The sequence below is a fragment of the Mesitornis unicolor genome, unplaced genomic scaffold (genome assembly GCF_000695765.1).
Source record: "Mesitornis unicolor isolate BGI_N332 unplaced genomic scaffold, ASM69576v1 scaffold27855, whole genome shotgun sequence".
Taxonomy (NCBI): Eukaryota; Metazoa; Chordata; class Aves; order Mesitornithiformes; family Mesitornithidae; genus Mesitornis; species Mesitornis unicolor.
In genome coordinates, this window is record NW_010185316.1 from 37,241 (window position 1) to 50,958 (window position 13,718).

General features: G+C 46.0%; 1 protein-coding gene across 1 annotated transcript in view; it reads right to left on the minus strand.

Moving 5' to 3' along the window:
- NSD1 (nuclear receptor binding SET domain protein 1) overlaps positions 1–13,008 on the minus strand; it is a gene marked incomplete at its 5' end in the record, with an annotated part of 41,587 nt that extends 28,579 nt beyond the window's left edge. The window contains 6 exon segments of the mRNA XM_010184799.1: positions 955–1,246; positions 1,395–1,516; positions 5,262–6,169; positions 6,171–7,201; positions 9,712–9,884; positions 12,873–13,008. Coding sequence (XP_010183101.1) covers positions 955–1,246; positions 1,395–1,516; positions 5,262–6,169; positions 6,171–7,201; positions 9,712–9,884; positions 12,873–13,008 — 2,662 coding nt within the window.
- Positions 13,009–13,718: the final 710 nt, after the last annotated feature.

Genomic DNA, 13,718 nt, shown 5'->3' on the forward strand with positions numbered 1-13,718 from the left:
GGGGGCAGAGCTATGCAAGCCCCGCATACTGGACATTTGCTCCTACTCCTGCACTCTGTACTGTTCTCCTGCGTCTCCAACCTCAGGTTCACATCGCCAGTTTTCCTCCTTTAAACCTCTTCAACTTTCCATTTCCACCCGACACACTCAAGCCCCCAGAGGCAATGCCCCTGCCCTCAAACCTATCAGTCCAACTGAGCTCCCAGTGACCACACCACTCTGCCTGATGAGTTTAATTTTTTTGACCATAGACCCTTTAGAACAGAAAGCGTTTCCTGCAAGTTAGCACAGCCAGAACACCAGGGCTTTAAGTGAGGACATGTCTTTAGACAACACCAGAGAATGAACGTACCACACAGTAGACGTTGATACTGACTCTGTTGGAAAGGGGAAAAGCTACATCAGACCATACTCACTCTTTACTGTGCCTTACTGAAAGCTAAGGCCCTGGCTTGCTGCTAGTACAAGTCTGACAATTTCAACAGATCCTCAAAACCTCTAAGAAAAAAAAAGCTTTCCAGAGGGATTTCTGTGCTACATTCCCCGAGTTCGCTGGGAGAGCAAAAGGTCACTCCACGAGCTATGGGGATTAGACTCTGTGCATCAACCAAGCACAGCAATGTTCATCCAAAGGGTTTTAACAGCAGTATCAGACCTTCAAGCTTCAAAAAAGCTGTTTGCAAGAACCGTTGGCAAGGACTCAGAGGAGTTGTGACTTTCTTAATTTGGACAACAGGGTATTCTGTGCCAGGACCATCTTACACTACAGAAAGGTAAAAGCCTAAGTGTAATCATCCACTGCACCTGCCTCCTCTCCCTTCCCAGAACCAGTAGGTCATTGAACGAAGTAGATCAGATCAACAGCTACCAACCTTTTCACTCTGACCAAAGCAACAACTTCTGGTGAACTTGTGCCATGTTCTCTTAAGAGAGCAGAATCACACCACCTCTCACCTGATTTCAGGAATCTCTCTTCTGCATCTGGAGAAGCAGAAACTTCAGAGGCATCTGAGGAACACAGCACCAGCTCTGGAAAACCTGAAGGTCCTTCTAGAAGTTTATTAGTGGGGTCACTGGAATTGGATCCTAGTTCAGAGAAGGAGCACTCTGCTTCAAGGACAGGAGGGGACTCTTTGGTTGAAGATGGAGTTGAAACCAAAGGACTCGGTCCCCTCTGGGTCTCTCTGTCAGGACTGCATTGTGCAGGAAGACTTCCTTCAAATTCAGACCTCGCCACAGAATTCACCTAGCATAATGAAATGCATTTGGTAAAAACATTCATTCTGCCCGGCACTGCACACAGCAAGAGCACTCAGCCAGCAGCACCGCATCGGAGGCACGCAGAGCAGAGCCCCAGAGCAATAACCATGAAATGCACATCAGCCTTCACCCACCTTTTGCAATTGCTCCTGGCTCTTCTTTGATTTTTTCTTGGGTGCAAATAAGTGATCATATTCTTCTGCATATTCCAGAAGCCGTTTACTTGGCTTTCTAAGGCGTTTCCTCTCTGAATGTACTAAGAAAAAAGAAAGCCACTTCAGCAGTGTGTTTCTGAAAGGATCACAAGGCAAAGTTCTTCGCATGATCTGCAGATAACAGCTGCTCCTGCCTTCTCTTCCAGAGCCTCTATGTGGAAAGAGCCCCGATGCTCCTTTCTCTTTAAAACAGCCTTACAACTTTCGAGCTTCCAATTTTCCACAATCCTGACATGGCAGGCGGGATTTTGAAGGACCCAAGGGATTTCAACCAGTTCAGATTAGAAATCAAAAAACATCAGATATCTGACTGAGAAGATCCTGGAATTTCACTGAATGTCTCCCTAGAGAGACTACATCCAACCTTCTTGCACTACCTCACCAAAACCAAAGTCTATTGGCAACTCGGACCCATCGCGCTACTTTTGCTGTTAGCGCAAACGCCTTTGGATTTAGTGCAGAACGTGAAAACTCTGTTTTCCTGTGGCACGGTTCAGTCGCTAGCTTCACAAGCAACACATAAGCCCAACTCCTTCCCTTCCCCTCCTCCCTGGCTTATTTCTGTGTATACTACAAGAGCCTCGTATTGCCCATCTGCTGCTGCAAACCCTTTTATTGCCTTTGCTGCCCGACAATGGATTGCACAATGAGATCAGGGAGCGAACGCTTCTCGCCAGCGACTGCAGCCTCTTCAGGGCTCAGATGGCTTTGTTTGCACAGCGCTGCGCCATCGCAAGGGAAACCCAGTAACAGGTATTTCCTCGATACAAACCTAACCCACTACCTCACAACACCCCAACACGTGACAAGCTCCCAAAAAGAGCCCTGGTGCCCTACATCATCTCTACTCAGCAAGCTGCAAAAGCAGGATGATGCAAGTTTGTCTTTTTCTCACTACCTGGGATACCTCTGAGTTCTGCCCTTTATTAGTTTCCAAAATTATTAAACAATGTTGTCAAAAGATTTCTCCTAGTCACGAAAATATTTGCGGTCTCCTGCAGGTTTAGGAACAAACAGTAAATATTCTCTTTGCTTCTTTTCATGTGTAGGAGGTGCTTTCTCTTCCTCAGAATGGAAACATTTCATAAAAAAGCATTCCAGTGCAACACGTAGAACAGGGATGTTGGACAAGATTGCTACACTTTATTGTGGCTTTGTGGTTAAACAAGCATGAAAACACCAAGCTTGGCCAAAAGAGAAGGAAAGAACAACTTTCTCAAACGCTTTTCTCGAACAGCTGCTTTCAGCCTCTGTGAGCTGCAGTCAGTCTGACTTCCAGCACCGTTCTCTCTACTTTCTATATAATTGGCCTTGCATGATACAAAAGGGACTGGTTTCCACGAATGAGCTTTCCATGGCACTAGAGGTCTGACCACTACCACCAGCACATTGGGTGTTACAGCGGCCCAGGCAGCTCCTCACACACACAGAGGCTCCAGCACCTCACTATGGCACGTCTGCAGAGCTGAGCTTCAGGTGTGCTTCAAGCCTCACATGCTGTTTAGGGCAGGGGAATTCGATTACACTGCGGTCGCTGCTCCTACACTGCTGATCCATCACCTGGGAAGCCAGGCCTTCACTGCATCCCTGCATGCAGTACCAGGACAGCTCTGCGCTCCTCTCCACTGACACCATGTCCCCTAGGAGGCTGCTGCCTTCCTCTGCCGCTTCTCTTAACATCACTACCTCTCAGCAGCTCTTCTCTAGCTCTGTAGACTTGCATCTTTATCTCACATAGCAACATTACAGGGATGCTTCAATCGCAAAACCATCACAAAGCCAGGAGAACCTGGCTGCATCTCGGTGCAAACCAGGAACCTGCTCCCTCTGGCAGGCAGCGACACTCCTGTGTCGACAGCCCAGAACAGTCTGCGTCCTCCCAATGCCTTGTGACGAGTGAAGTGCTCAAAAACACACAGCCACAGGAGCCAGCGAATGATTAAGCCTGTCACGATTTCAAACCAGAACTTTCACCCTGTGTGTTACACCCTGCAGGCTCCTTTTCTGTGCCTGCTGTGACTTGCCCTGGGCAGGTCCTGTGACCACTGAAGTCAGGAGCTGCCTTTTCCACACTGAAACAGAGGTAGAGGCAACCTCCAGCAACCGCTTGTATCAAAATACTCGCACCAAGACGTGCGCTGAGGAAGCACGTAAGTGACAAAATGCACACAGGTTCAAAATTCTGTCAAGTTGTATCAATTTACAAAACTGCAAATAGATCAGAGCAATTTAGTTTGGTGAAATCTAGGTAAAAAATTCATTCTGCTTTCATTAAAGTTTGCTTCCCCAGATTCTTTGCAGAAACCTGAGACAGTACATGTTGAACATGGTTCTGCTGGACCGATCCCCTCCCAATAGCACCGTATTTTTTTTTATTTTCCTTTAACAAATGTCCCCATCTCTGTGGGACACTCAGGGCTGCCTGACTTTGTGGTCTTCACAAGCCTCCTCCTTCCAGGTCCACTCCCCTCCAATGATGCTGCCTTACCTCTGCCTGCCATTTGCCAGACCCACCTCCACCCCAGCCTCCCTGGCAGCTTCCTCCTCTCCTGTTCTTTCCTTCACCCTCAGGCAGCCACATCAGAGCTGTAAACCAGGAAATCTGAGGGGTTCCCCAATTCATTATTAGCAGCTAATAAAATTCCACACTAAAACGTCAAAAAAACCCAACTCGTTGTCTCGATGAAATCCTACAGGACAAACCAAACAGACTCTACCCACGTCAAACAGCACTAGAAAGAAAAAAAAGTAAGAGCAGCCATTGAGGCTCAGTTTCTCACAACTATCTAACACTGATCGATCCAGCTAACAGCAAGCACATGGCTCTAAGGAACACATAACAAAGGTCTAAGTTTAAAATAAGCATCCTTCCAAGTTTGGGATTTTTTTCACCTTTCACTGTGGAGGAACCAATGATCTGTAATGTATTTCAACTCTGACCAAAAAGCTATGCAAAACCCCACCATCACTCTGCTTTCTTTGCTCTCCATGCTTACGGAGAACCCAAAGCAAACATGTCACACCTTCTTCAGGTCAGACACGTACATCTCCGTGTTGTCAAACAGCCCCAAGTTGCACAACTTATGCTTTAAATGAAAAGGTATCAAATGTACACAAATACACACTCTGGCGCAAGTCCAGCTCCCTTACCTTGTGCAGTGAATTCAGACTGGGGAGCAAAGTTGCCAAGCTCTGTTTCTGAGTCCATCACACTGGTGTTTGGCTTACCACATACATTCAAACGTTTCTCAACTACGTCTAAATGATTCTCATAGTCCTGATCTGTCAGGTCTGCCTCAAGCACCTTTGAATGAGGGAAATGCCTACGTCCCAAGCACTCATCTCCCTTCAGTGAAAAGCCACGAGAATTCAGGCCAAAGGCACTCTCCAAGTTTCTTTGTTCCCTAGATCTACTGGCGCGCTTATTAGATCTAGCATGGCTTTGGTTAAAACGCTGCCATCGCTTTTTGGGTGCTACGTGATTTACATTAGACTCATCACCAAGAGAGCTCTCACTATTTGCCTCTGAATCCAAGTCTGGACTCTCCCCATTTTCAGCAGAAGTGCAGCTCTCAATATTTCTACCAGCTTCAGGTCTCCTTCCAACACGACCTAAATTGTCATCAGATAAACAGGCAGAGTCTTCATCGGTTGAATGTTCTGTTACATCAACAGACTCTTTCCTCTCTGTATCTTCTGCGTCATTACCTAGAGGACCGGTAACCGAACCGTGAACGCGGAATGCACGTTCTCCTGAACCTCTGGATAACCGACTTAGCAACTTACTTGGCCCTCCTGGTTTTAAGTCCTTTCTGTTTGAAACTGTTTTATCTCCAAGCTTTGATGACTGCTTAGATTTTGAACAGTTCCGTTTGGGCACGCAATTTGTGCCGTTTGTCCCAAAACCAGCGGTACTCGCGGGCTCCCTTTTACTAGTACCCATCCCCGTCAACTTGGTTGGAGGATTGCGTGAAAATGAGGAGTTGCTTATAGCGGAGTTTGGATTTACTGTTTCCTGGACACAATCTCCATTTTTTTCTATTTTACATTGGGGACCTACAATAGACAAGGACTTCAGACCACTCGAAGAATTGCTTCCAGAACCATCAGCTGTGCTGGCATTTCGAAATGGGACTATATTTTGACCAGTCATCAGTTGCTGCTCTTTTGTCTTACTGTCATGCATATCCTTCAACATCATTAACAAGGTGCTGAACTTGTAATCTGGCTCAATAGGCAAACGACCGTGACCAGAGGTGGGAGAGAAAAGTAAGGGCACTGTGGCCTTCGGAGCACCAGAGTCACCAGCATCGTCACTCATGGACCGGTACGACAGCTCCTTCAGCTCCGACAAGACGTGTTTCACCACAGCAGTTTCGATTTCGGCAGAATCCCTGGGTTTCTCGTGCACGTTGTTTAACAGTTTCTGACCATCAACTTTTCCACTTCTCTTAAGAGAATCTCTCTGAAGGACAGAGAAACCTTTGGTATCAGAAGAGCAGCGATTCACGCCACCCTCCTCATCTGTAAGAGAGGGCTCCAACCCAGTGACTTTTTCTTTATGTTTGCATTTTATACTCCTGATTCGGGGCAATTTCATGCTTTTCGGTTTTAAGATTGCTTGATTTGCAGCAGCAGGCCAGGAGCTGTCCTTGGAAACACTTTGGGGAGTAGTGTGCTTGTTTGGTAGAGTCATTTCTCACATTTGAAGAGCATTCAAGAGCCGTCAATGACATTTCAGCATCAGAGAAGCCTACTTCAAGATCCCTATCTGCAAATTCAGTGCCAAGTCTGCCAGTTACTGAACCTCCCAGAGCTTTGCAGTCTCTGTAGGACTTCTTCCTGGCCCTTCTGTTGGTCTTCTGAGAAAGGTACATGGAAAGTTTAATGTTTCCACTTGATGTCATAGGAAATTCCTTCTTCACTTTATCTGAAGAATCGCTGACTTCAAGAGCACTGGAGGCTCTCTCTGAACTTTGGTCCACGGTATCTACGTCGCTGTTCCCACCATCGGAGAGGGAAGAGGAGGAATCCGATTCAGTTTGCTTTTTCTCAATACTGGCGTCAGATGCAGAATAGTGTATTTGTAATTTGGAGCTGCACAAAATGCCCAGGGAGCTTTTCTCTCTCTCCAAAGATGCGCTGGAAAACAAATTCCCTTGAAGAGTGTTCTTCAGAGCATCGCTTTTACGATTCTCATAGTCCGGTTTCAAAAGCGTCTTTTCAAAACGTCTTTCTCCAAAGGAGGAAAGCAAATGGTTTTCCCTGGTGCTGCTGGACGCTGTTAGGCTGTTGGCGATCCGGCGAAGCTCGTGAGAGGCGTGTTTATCTGGTAGGTCCCCAACTATCACGTTTCTAACTATGCTCTCTGGCGTTTTTTCTTTTTCTTTGATTTCTACCCTAGATGCTTCCCCTCTTGCACCGCTCTTTTTTACTCTAGTCCTTTTTCTGCTGTCAGAGCTCTTTTTCACATGTGGCTTCGTGTGCAATTTTCCTTTTTCACCGGCTGGGTGTCTGGAGTCAAACGCCAGGGATTTAAAGCAGCCATTCAGCTGCCTGTCCCTTTCTGCTCCAGGGCCATTGGCATAGTACTCCAACTGCACTTCCTTCTCGCTGTCCAGCTCGCTGGAGTTCTGGCTGCACTTCTGATCCTCCGGCCCCCCGAGAAGAATGTCTTCTGCCTGTCCAACACTGACTTCCCACTTAGCCATAAATCTCTGAGGAACCTTAAAGTTGGAGGAGACAAAAACAGAAAAAGAACAAATTTGATGGGGTAAGCCACAAGATAAAAGTGAGACAGACACAAAAAAGGCACAGAACAGAGTGATGCACTTTGCATCTTTAAGACAATCACATGGATTCCCAGAGGCTGTGCATATTGGACATCGAAAATGCGGCCTGGGTAAGTACCCTGCACTCCTGCCGAGCCTAATAAAAATCCCTGACTATTCCCAAAACAGCAACAATGTCCCTGAAAGCACAGGTCTCCCAGGAACCAGATGTCCTGGCATCCCAGCAGACCCTGAATACAACAGCCTGGAAAGGGGAATACATATGGTATGGATCCCTGGCAGAGAAATGCAAAACAACAGCCAAAAAGCCTCTCAAGGCAAAGACAGCATCACTTTCCTTAAAATATTTGAGCAGACGTGCTCAAATGTGCTTTGCTCATTCTTGATTCTTTCTGCACCCCGTGAACTCAGAGCACAATTCAACCTCTCCTCTCCATCAACTCACCTTGGGACAAACATGAGGTCCACACGTGCAATTAGAAAGTATTCTAACAAATTCATTACGTCCATCGCCTAGAAGTCTCCCAGCTTTAACTCTGTACCTTTAGTATAAAGCAAAATACTCTGCATACAAAACAGGAACTTCTGCTAACATCTAAAACCAGCAAGAAACTTGTTTCTTATCTGCATGTGTAGTTCTTGGCTGCACAACAGCAAATCAAAGGCTTCACAATGGCTCCTAAAATCAAAACCAACTCCAAAGCAGGAGAAACAACTCAAAATTTCTGACCCTTTTCCTTTAAAAAAATCACAATCCACACCAACAAAATCTCATCTCAGCAGATTAAAAAAGTTTTACAGAGCCTGACAGCAAACCAGCCAAATACTCTCAGCTTTGCATCAGATCTTGGCTTCCAGGAATGAAAACCTGGACATTTATGCAAGGAACAAACATTTGATTCCTTCTACTGCAGCCACACTGGCACTGCCATTTACACACAGGATGAGATTGCAGCCATGCAGCACTTCTAGGACCAGAACAGTTACTCGGGAACACGTAAAGAGTTGTTAGGGGGCCGGGAACACAAGGAGAGAAGTCCTTAAAGAGGATACTGAACATGTCCATGGAAAAGGAAAACCAAATGAGAGCATTACACCCGGGGACTCACATCTGCAGGAGCACATTTAATCTGATGGTTTTGCACTAACATGGGTTAAGTACTTAACTGCTAACAAACCTCTTGGAAAAAGAGAAAAAAAGCAAAACCAGACACCATTGCCTAGTACGACACTCTGCTCTCCCACAGTAACGCAGCAGCCTCTGTACTTCTTCACTTTAGCAATTCTAAAAGTTAATTTCTGCAGTCACCTTCCTGAAGACACAGACCAGACCCCTGTGTCACGTTACATTACACTGGCTGCGACTGCTCAGGGCTGTTCTGTTTGGAAACAAGCTGATGTGATGAGCCACAAAACTCATTCCCACAGGCTCACTGACAAAGCATCTTCCAAGTCAAATTATAAGTCCTAATAGGTTTCTATAAAGAGAATTACTGAACCAGGGCTAAAAACCTCACTGCTTTATCTCAGCCAGTGACCTAGTGAAGCGTGCAACTCCACCTCTGCTTCAGATCAGCCAAAAGAGGCTGCCAGAGAGCACAGAAAGTTATTTAGAAGCATGCTTGTCGTGGTTTACACAGTTGCTCTATCACCCGATGCCTCCTCCCTGCCCAGGGAGCGGGTCAGGAAAAGGAAAGGAGATTCGTGGGTTGAAATAGAAATATATTTAATAAAATAATAACATAACCCAGTATTAGTAACAATATTAATATAAAGTACACAGACTTATATTTGGCCAATACTGGGGGGGAGTAGGCCTCAGGGGTAGGATGTTAACAAGTCCCTCTCAACATGTCAGGGATGGAGGAGGAAAGAAGGAAGGAGAAGGGCTGTCCCCAGCAAACTCCCTATTTATAGTGAATGTGACGTTTATGGTATGGAATAGTAGTAATGGGCCAGCCTGGGGTCAGCTCTCCTGAGTTTCCACCTCCCCCAGCCTCCATAACCATTTACCTCAAGACTGCTGAAGACCTTGAACACTGCATACCAGCTTTAGGTGAAAAACTTAAAAGTTTTATCACTTTGTTCACATGAAATAGAGGTTTGTAGTCCCTACAAAAACCAGTTTTCCTCAACAGAAAACTGACACTCAAATTCTGAGGCAGTAAATCAGGACACAGCTGTAACAGGCAACAGGAGAGGGCTGCACTGAACACATCTCACACCAACAGAGACCCAACTGCTCCGCTTCTCAGAGCTGTCCAGGGCAATAAAAGCTGCAGGCCACACCTCAACATAAACTACACTCACAATAAGGATGCAAAGAACTGTGTGGCATTGCTGCAGTCAAGAAAGCTGCTGAACTGCAATCCCAGGCATAAAGGAATACTTGGTGCTGTGCGGATTCAAAGAATCAAAAACGTTAGAGAAAACAGGTCTTTCACCTTATGTTTGTAGCCTTTTTCCTTTTGCTTTCCTCTTCTCCGAAGAATGGGCAGCTCTTCAAACTGATGTCTTCCTTCGAAGAGGACAATAGCTTTCCCAGCAACCCAGGTTTTCTCTGAAGGTTCTCCTAAGGCATCCACATAGTACTCTCGGTATGGTCTCCGATTGGAAACTACTTTGAGAAACGTAACACAATTAACCCCTTGCATACAATGGAATAAAGACAGCAAAGAGAATTACAGAAAGTGACAGCAATTTGCCCATTAATTTTCAACTGCTATTTGCTTAACAACACTCCCGTATGAATGCCAGTTCTGGGGATTTCTAGTCAAAAGTCAGGGAGACCCCTTTGATCTCTGCTGTCCATGTTTTGTGTTGCTATGCTCTACTTCTGAATTATTGTTTTTTTCTTACAAACAGTTGACTAACAGCTCTAGGATGGGTCCTCTCCCTAGAGCAAAGACTACAGTTTGGCTGCAAAAAAACCAAAACTGCAAAAATACAGGGGTTTTTTTTCTTCCTTGAGAGACACAACATATTGGGCTTAACATTTCTTTAATGTTGCACCCTGATTAATGATTAAACAGTCCAGTCCACTTGACCCTTGGGAAAAGGCAACAGTGCACCAGCAACACCCAGAAATGACATCCTTCTGGACAGGATTTACTCATGGAGGCTGAGCCTCCCTCACTACAATATAGCCCATCTTGTTTAATGTTTGTTACCAAACAAACTGGTACTTAGGACATTAAACATTAACAGCAGCACCGAAGTACACACACAGACACACATTACACACACGGACTGATGCAATACAACAATGTCAGATGTAATGAGTATCTTCACACATTGTGCACAAAGGTGCAGAGCAGGAGAAGAAACTCAACCACAACGGCACAATCAAAGATTTCTCCAAGGTGTTTTCTATGTGAGAATGCTGAACAGACAGGGGGCAATTAAGAACTGAACCAGCACTGGGAGTGCTGGTGAAAAAGGACAGGTTACAAGCATGAGAACAGAGCAAACAAGGCTTGAACAAGGGATATCAACTTCTCCCTGCATTTTGCTGTAATGTGTGCTTCACGTTCTCCTGGGAATGCCTTCACCCTCTGGATATTGCAGCCCTCTTAGCTTGTGCTGCCTCTTCCAGGAGAGCAGCAGCCTGGCCTTTAGTGATGCTGACACTGAGATCCTGACCAAGATGACTGAGAGGATAACTAATAACGACCGGGGCAACGGCAGGCCAAGGGCAAAGACGACAGACTTCATCTGTCCCATTCACAGTGCTGGGGCTCAAGTCACTGAGCCTCAATCTTCCAGCTCTAAAGGAGTCAAGAGCTTGCTGAGAAAAGGCAAATTGCTTTAAACAGAACACCACGCCTCAGACCCCAGAGGAGAGGAGGTTTTTGCACAAGTGATGAGTATGAAGCGACCTGCACTGTTTTGGAGGGCTCGTTCCCTTGGCAACAGGAGAGCCAAGGCAGGAGGACTGTGCTTCCCTCAGAGTCCCGGCAGCAGCCCCTGCCCAAAAGCACCAGAGTTCAGATCCACTCACTCTGCCACCTCAGCATCCAGGAGGGAAGATGAGAAGACTGCATAGAGCCACAACTGGAAAATGCTCTTGTTCCCAGAGGTCTACTGGTTTGAACACAGATAGAACATGATGAGAGAATCTATTGTGCAGTTGGAGATCAAACCTTGCTGCAATTTATTAAGAGCATGTTTCCTCCCTGAAGAACTTCCTTATTAGAAATCCTCATGCACAGGCTGAGAGGGGATTACTGGAAAGCCATACACGTTAAATCCCATCCAAAACTTCATGGGGAGGGATGCAGGGGGAGAATATGTCTGATATATCTTCCAGCAACATTTTCAACAGAAATTTGAGAGCCTGAAAGGGACTATATAAAACAGCATATTCAGTATTACCTAGAATCAGGATTGATGCCTCCCAAAGGACGAAGGGAAAGGTGGAGAAATAGCAAGTAAGACAGCAACCAGACTTGGGGATGACGTGAGCACAGTGTAGGAAAAGCTACTTCATGTCTCCAGAGGAATAGCAGAGGGCTCTTGAGCTGATGGCCACTCAAAAAAGTCTACTCGCTTTCAGCACTTGGTTCCTAGACTGGCAAGGACCACAAAAACTAGAGAGAAATCCATCGGTGAGTGGCAACCTCACCAGTCCACAGAGCTGTCAGTGCCAGATGGCACCGGTTCAAGGGGTTTCCAGTTGACCGCAGAACAAAAAGAATCAGACGGGGAAAGCAGGCACAAATAAATAAGCCTTCCGTTTGTGGCAGTCTCCCCATGGCAGCTACCATGATCCTAAAAGCACTGACAGCCTTCAAACGAGCTGCAATTTCCAAACAATTCACTTCCCCCCTGTTCTCTCCATCACTCACCCACTGCACTTCTCTGCCTTGAGCTGGTAAAGTCTCTTCCTTCCTGGCTCTCCCCTGCATTCACGCACACACAGATGTCTTATTTCCCCCACCTCTTCCCCTCACATTCAGCTGGCTCTTAGTTTCTCTGACATACGTGCCCTAAACTTTCACATATGTGGCTCCATCTCCAGGTTTTTCCACTTTTTCCCCATAAACAGCCCCTTAATTCCTTGTGCCAAACAAGACCAAAAAAAAATTTCACTTCCTCACACATCCCCATCACACCTTCATGCATTTGGCAGCTCCGCTGTGCCACTCCCTCCCCCAGCCCCTCAGCCTCTCCAGCTCCCATTCCCCAAGCCTGGCCAACTCTCCATGTCCTCACACACTTGAAGCTTCCCAGCTTTGCTTGCCCACCCATTGCACATCTTTTGTCCTCCCATCCCTGATTCACCTCCTTTTCCTCTGCACCTTTCTTTCAAGATGCTGCTCTTCCTTCTGCACTGCCTGGAGCTCAGCCCAGCTGCTCATCTTTCCTGTGCCCTGGGCAGAAAAGCCCACTCGTCCAACAGCCGTGTCACCTCCAGCACCCTCAGCCCCATCTTCTTCCTGCCACCCCCTTCATGTAGCTCTACTGTACAGAACCAGGTGTTCCACAGTACAGTCTATTTCTTCACACCTTTCAAGGGCCAAAAATGTTTTTTTTTATTAATTAAAAACTGCAGCACCCTGCCATACACAACATCTCCACTTTGTGGTCTGAGTAGATACAGTACCTTTCATTTTTGAGTGACAGTCCAGCACTGGGTCATGACAAATTGTGCATGGCCACCATGGGCGTCTGTTGAACTTGGCCCAAACAAGATCCCCAACTTCATACTTCACTGGAGTAGGTTTCTTCTTGGCTCGGATCTTTAGGGAAAAACCAGAACACAAGAAATCACTAAAGCTCCAGATGCTTTTAAAGAGATTTGCATCCCCCCTGTGTGCAGATTACATCTGGTCACCAGAGACATTAACATTACAAAGCAAGTCCTGACTTTTCTTAGTGGCTCCTATACCTTCAAATAACAGGATGGTTCTCCCCATCCTTCTGAAAGAAGAAAACAATAAAAAAGGGTTTGAAAGGGTTTTTTTGTTATTTTTTAGTAAATGGCTGCACTCAAACTTCACACATTTGAGCAGGTAAGTATTTAGTGGCACTACCAGCCCCCCTCCCCATTACTTCACAAACACCAATTTGTTCATTTCAAAGGTTGCAGTGTACAGGAAAAGTAGCAGTAAGCAACAGTGAAATATTCCTGACTGGAAAAAGGTGATGAGAACAACAAATTAAGCATTTATCAATTACCAGAAAAAGAAAATTAAAAGAAAAGGTTGGTATGTTATGTACAAGTTAGTAACTTCCCTGCTTCTCAGATGTGCTTCAGGAAAAAGCTTCACCATGAAGTACTTGAAACCAAAGGCAGGTACAATCAGAAAAAGCCCTCACGTCCTGATTTTTAGTTTGTATGAGCAGAACTGCCATTGGTTTGCCCCAAAACTACAGAGCAGGAGAAAGGGAGCACAACAGCAGTCACCTCTCTTTTAAGGGGCAGACGGTCACAGGCTTTGCCCATCTC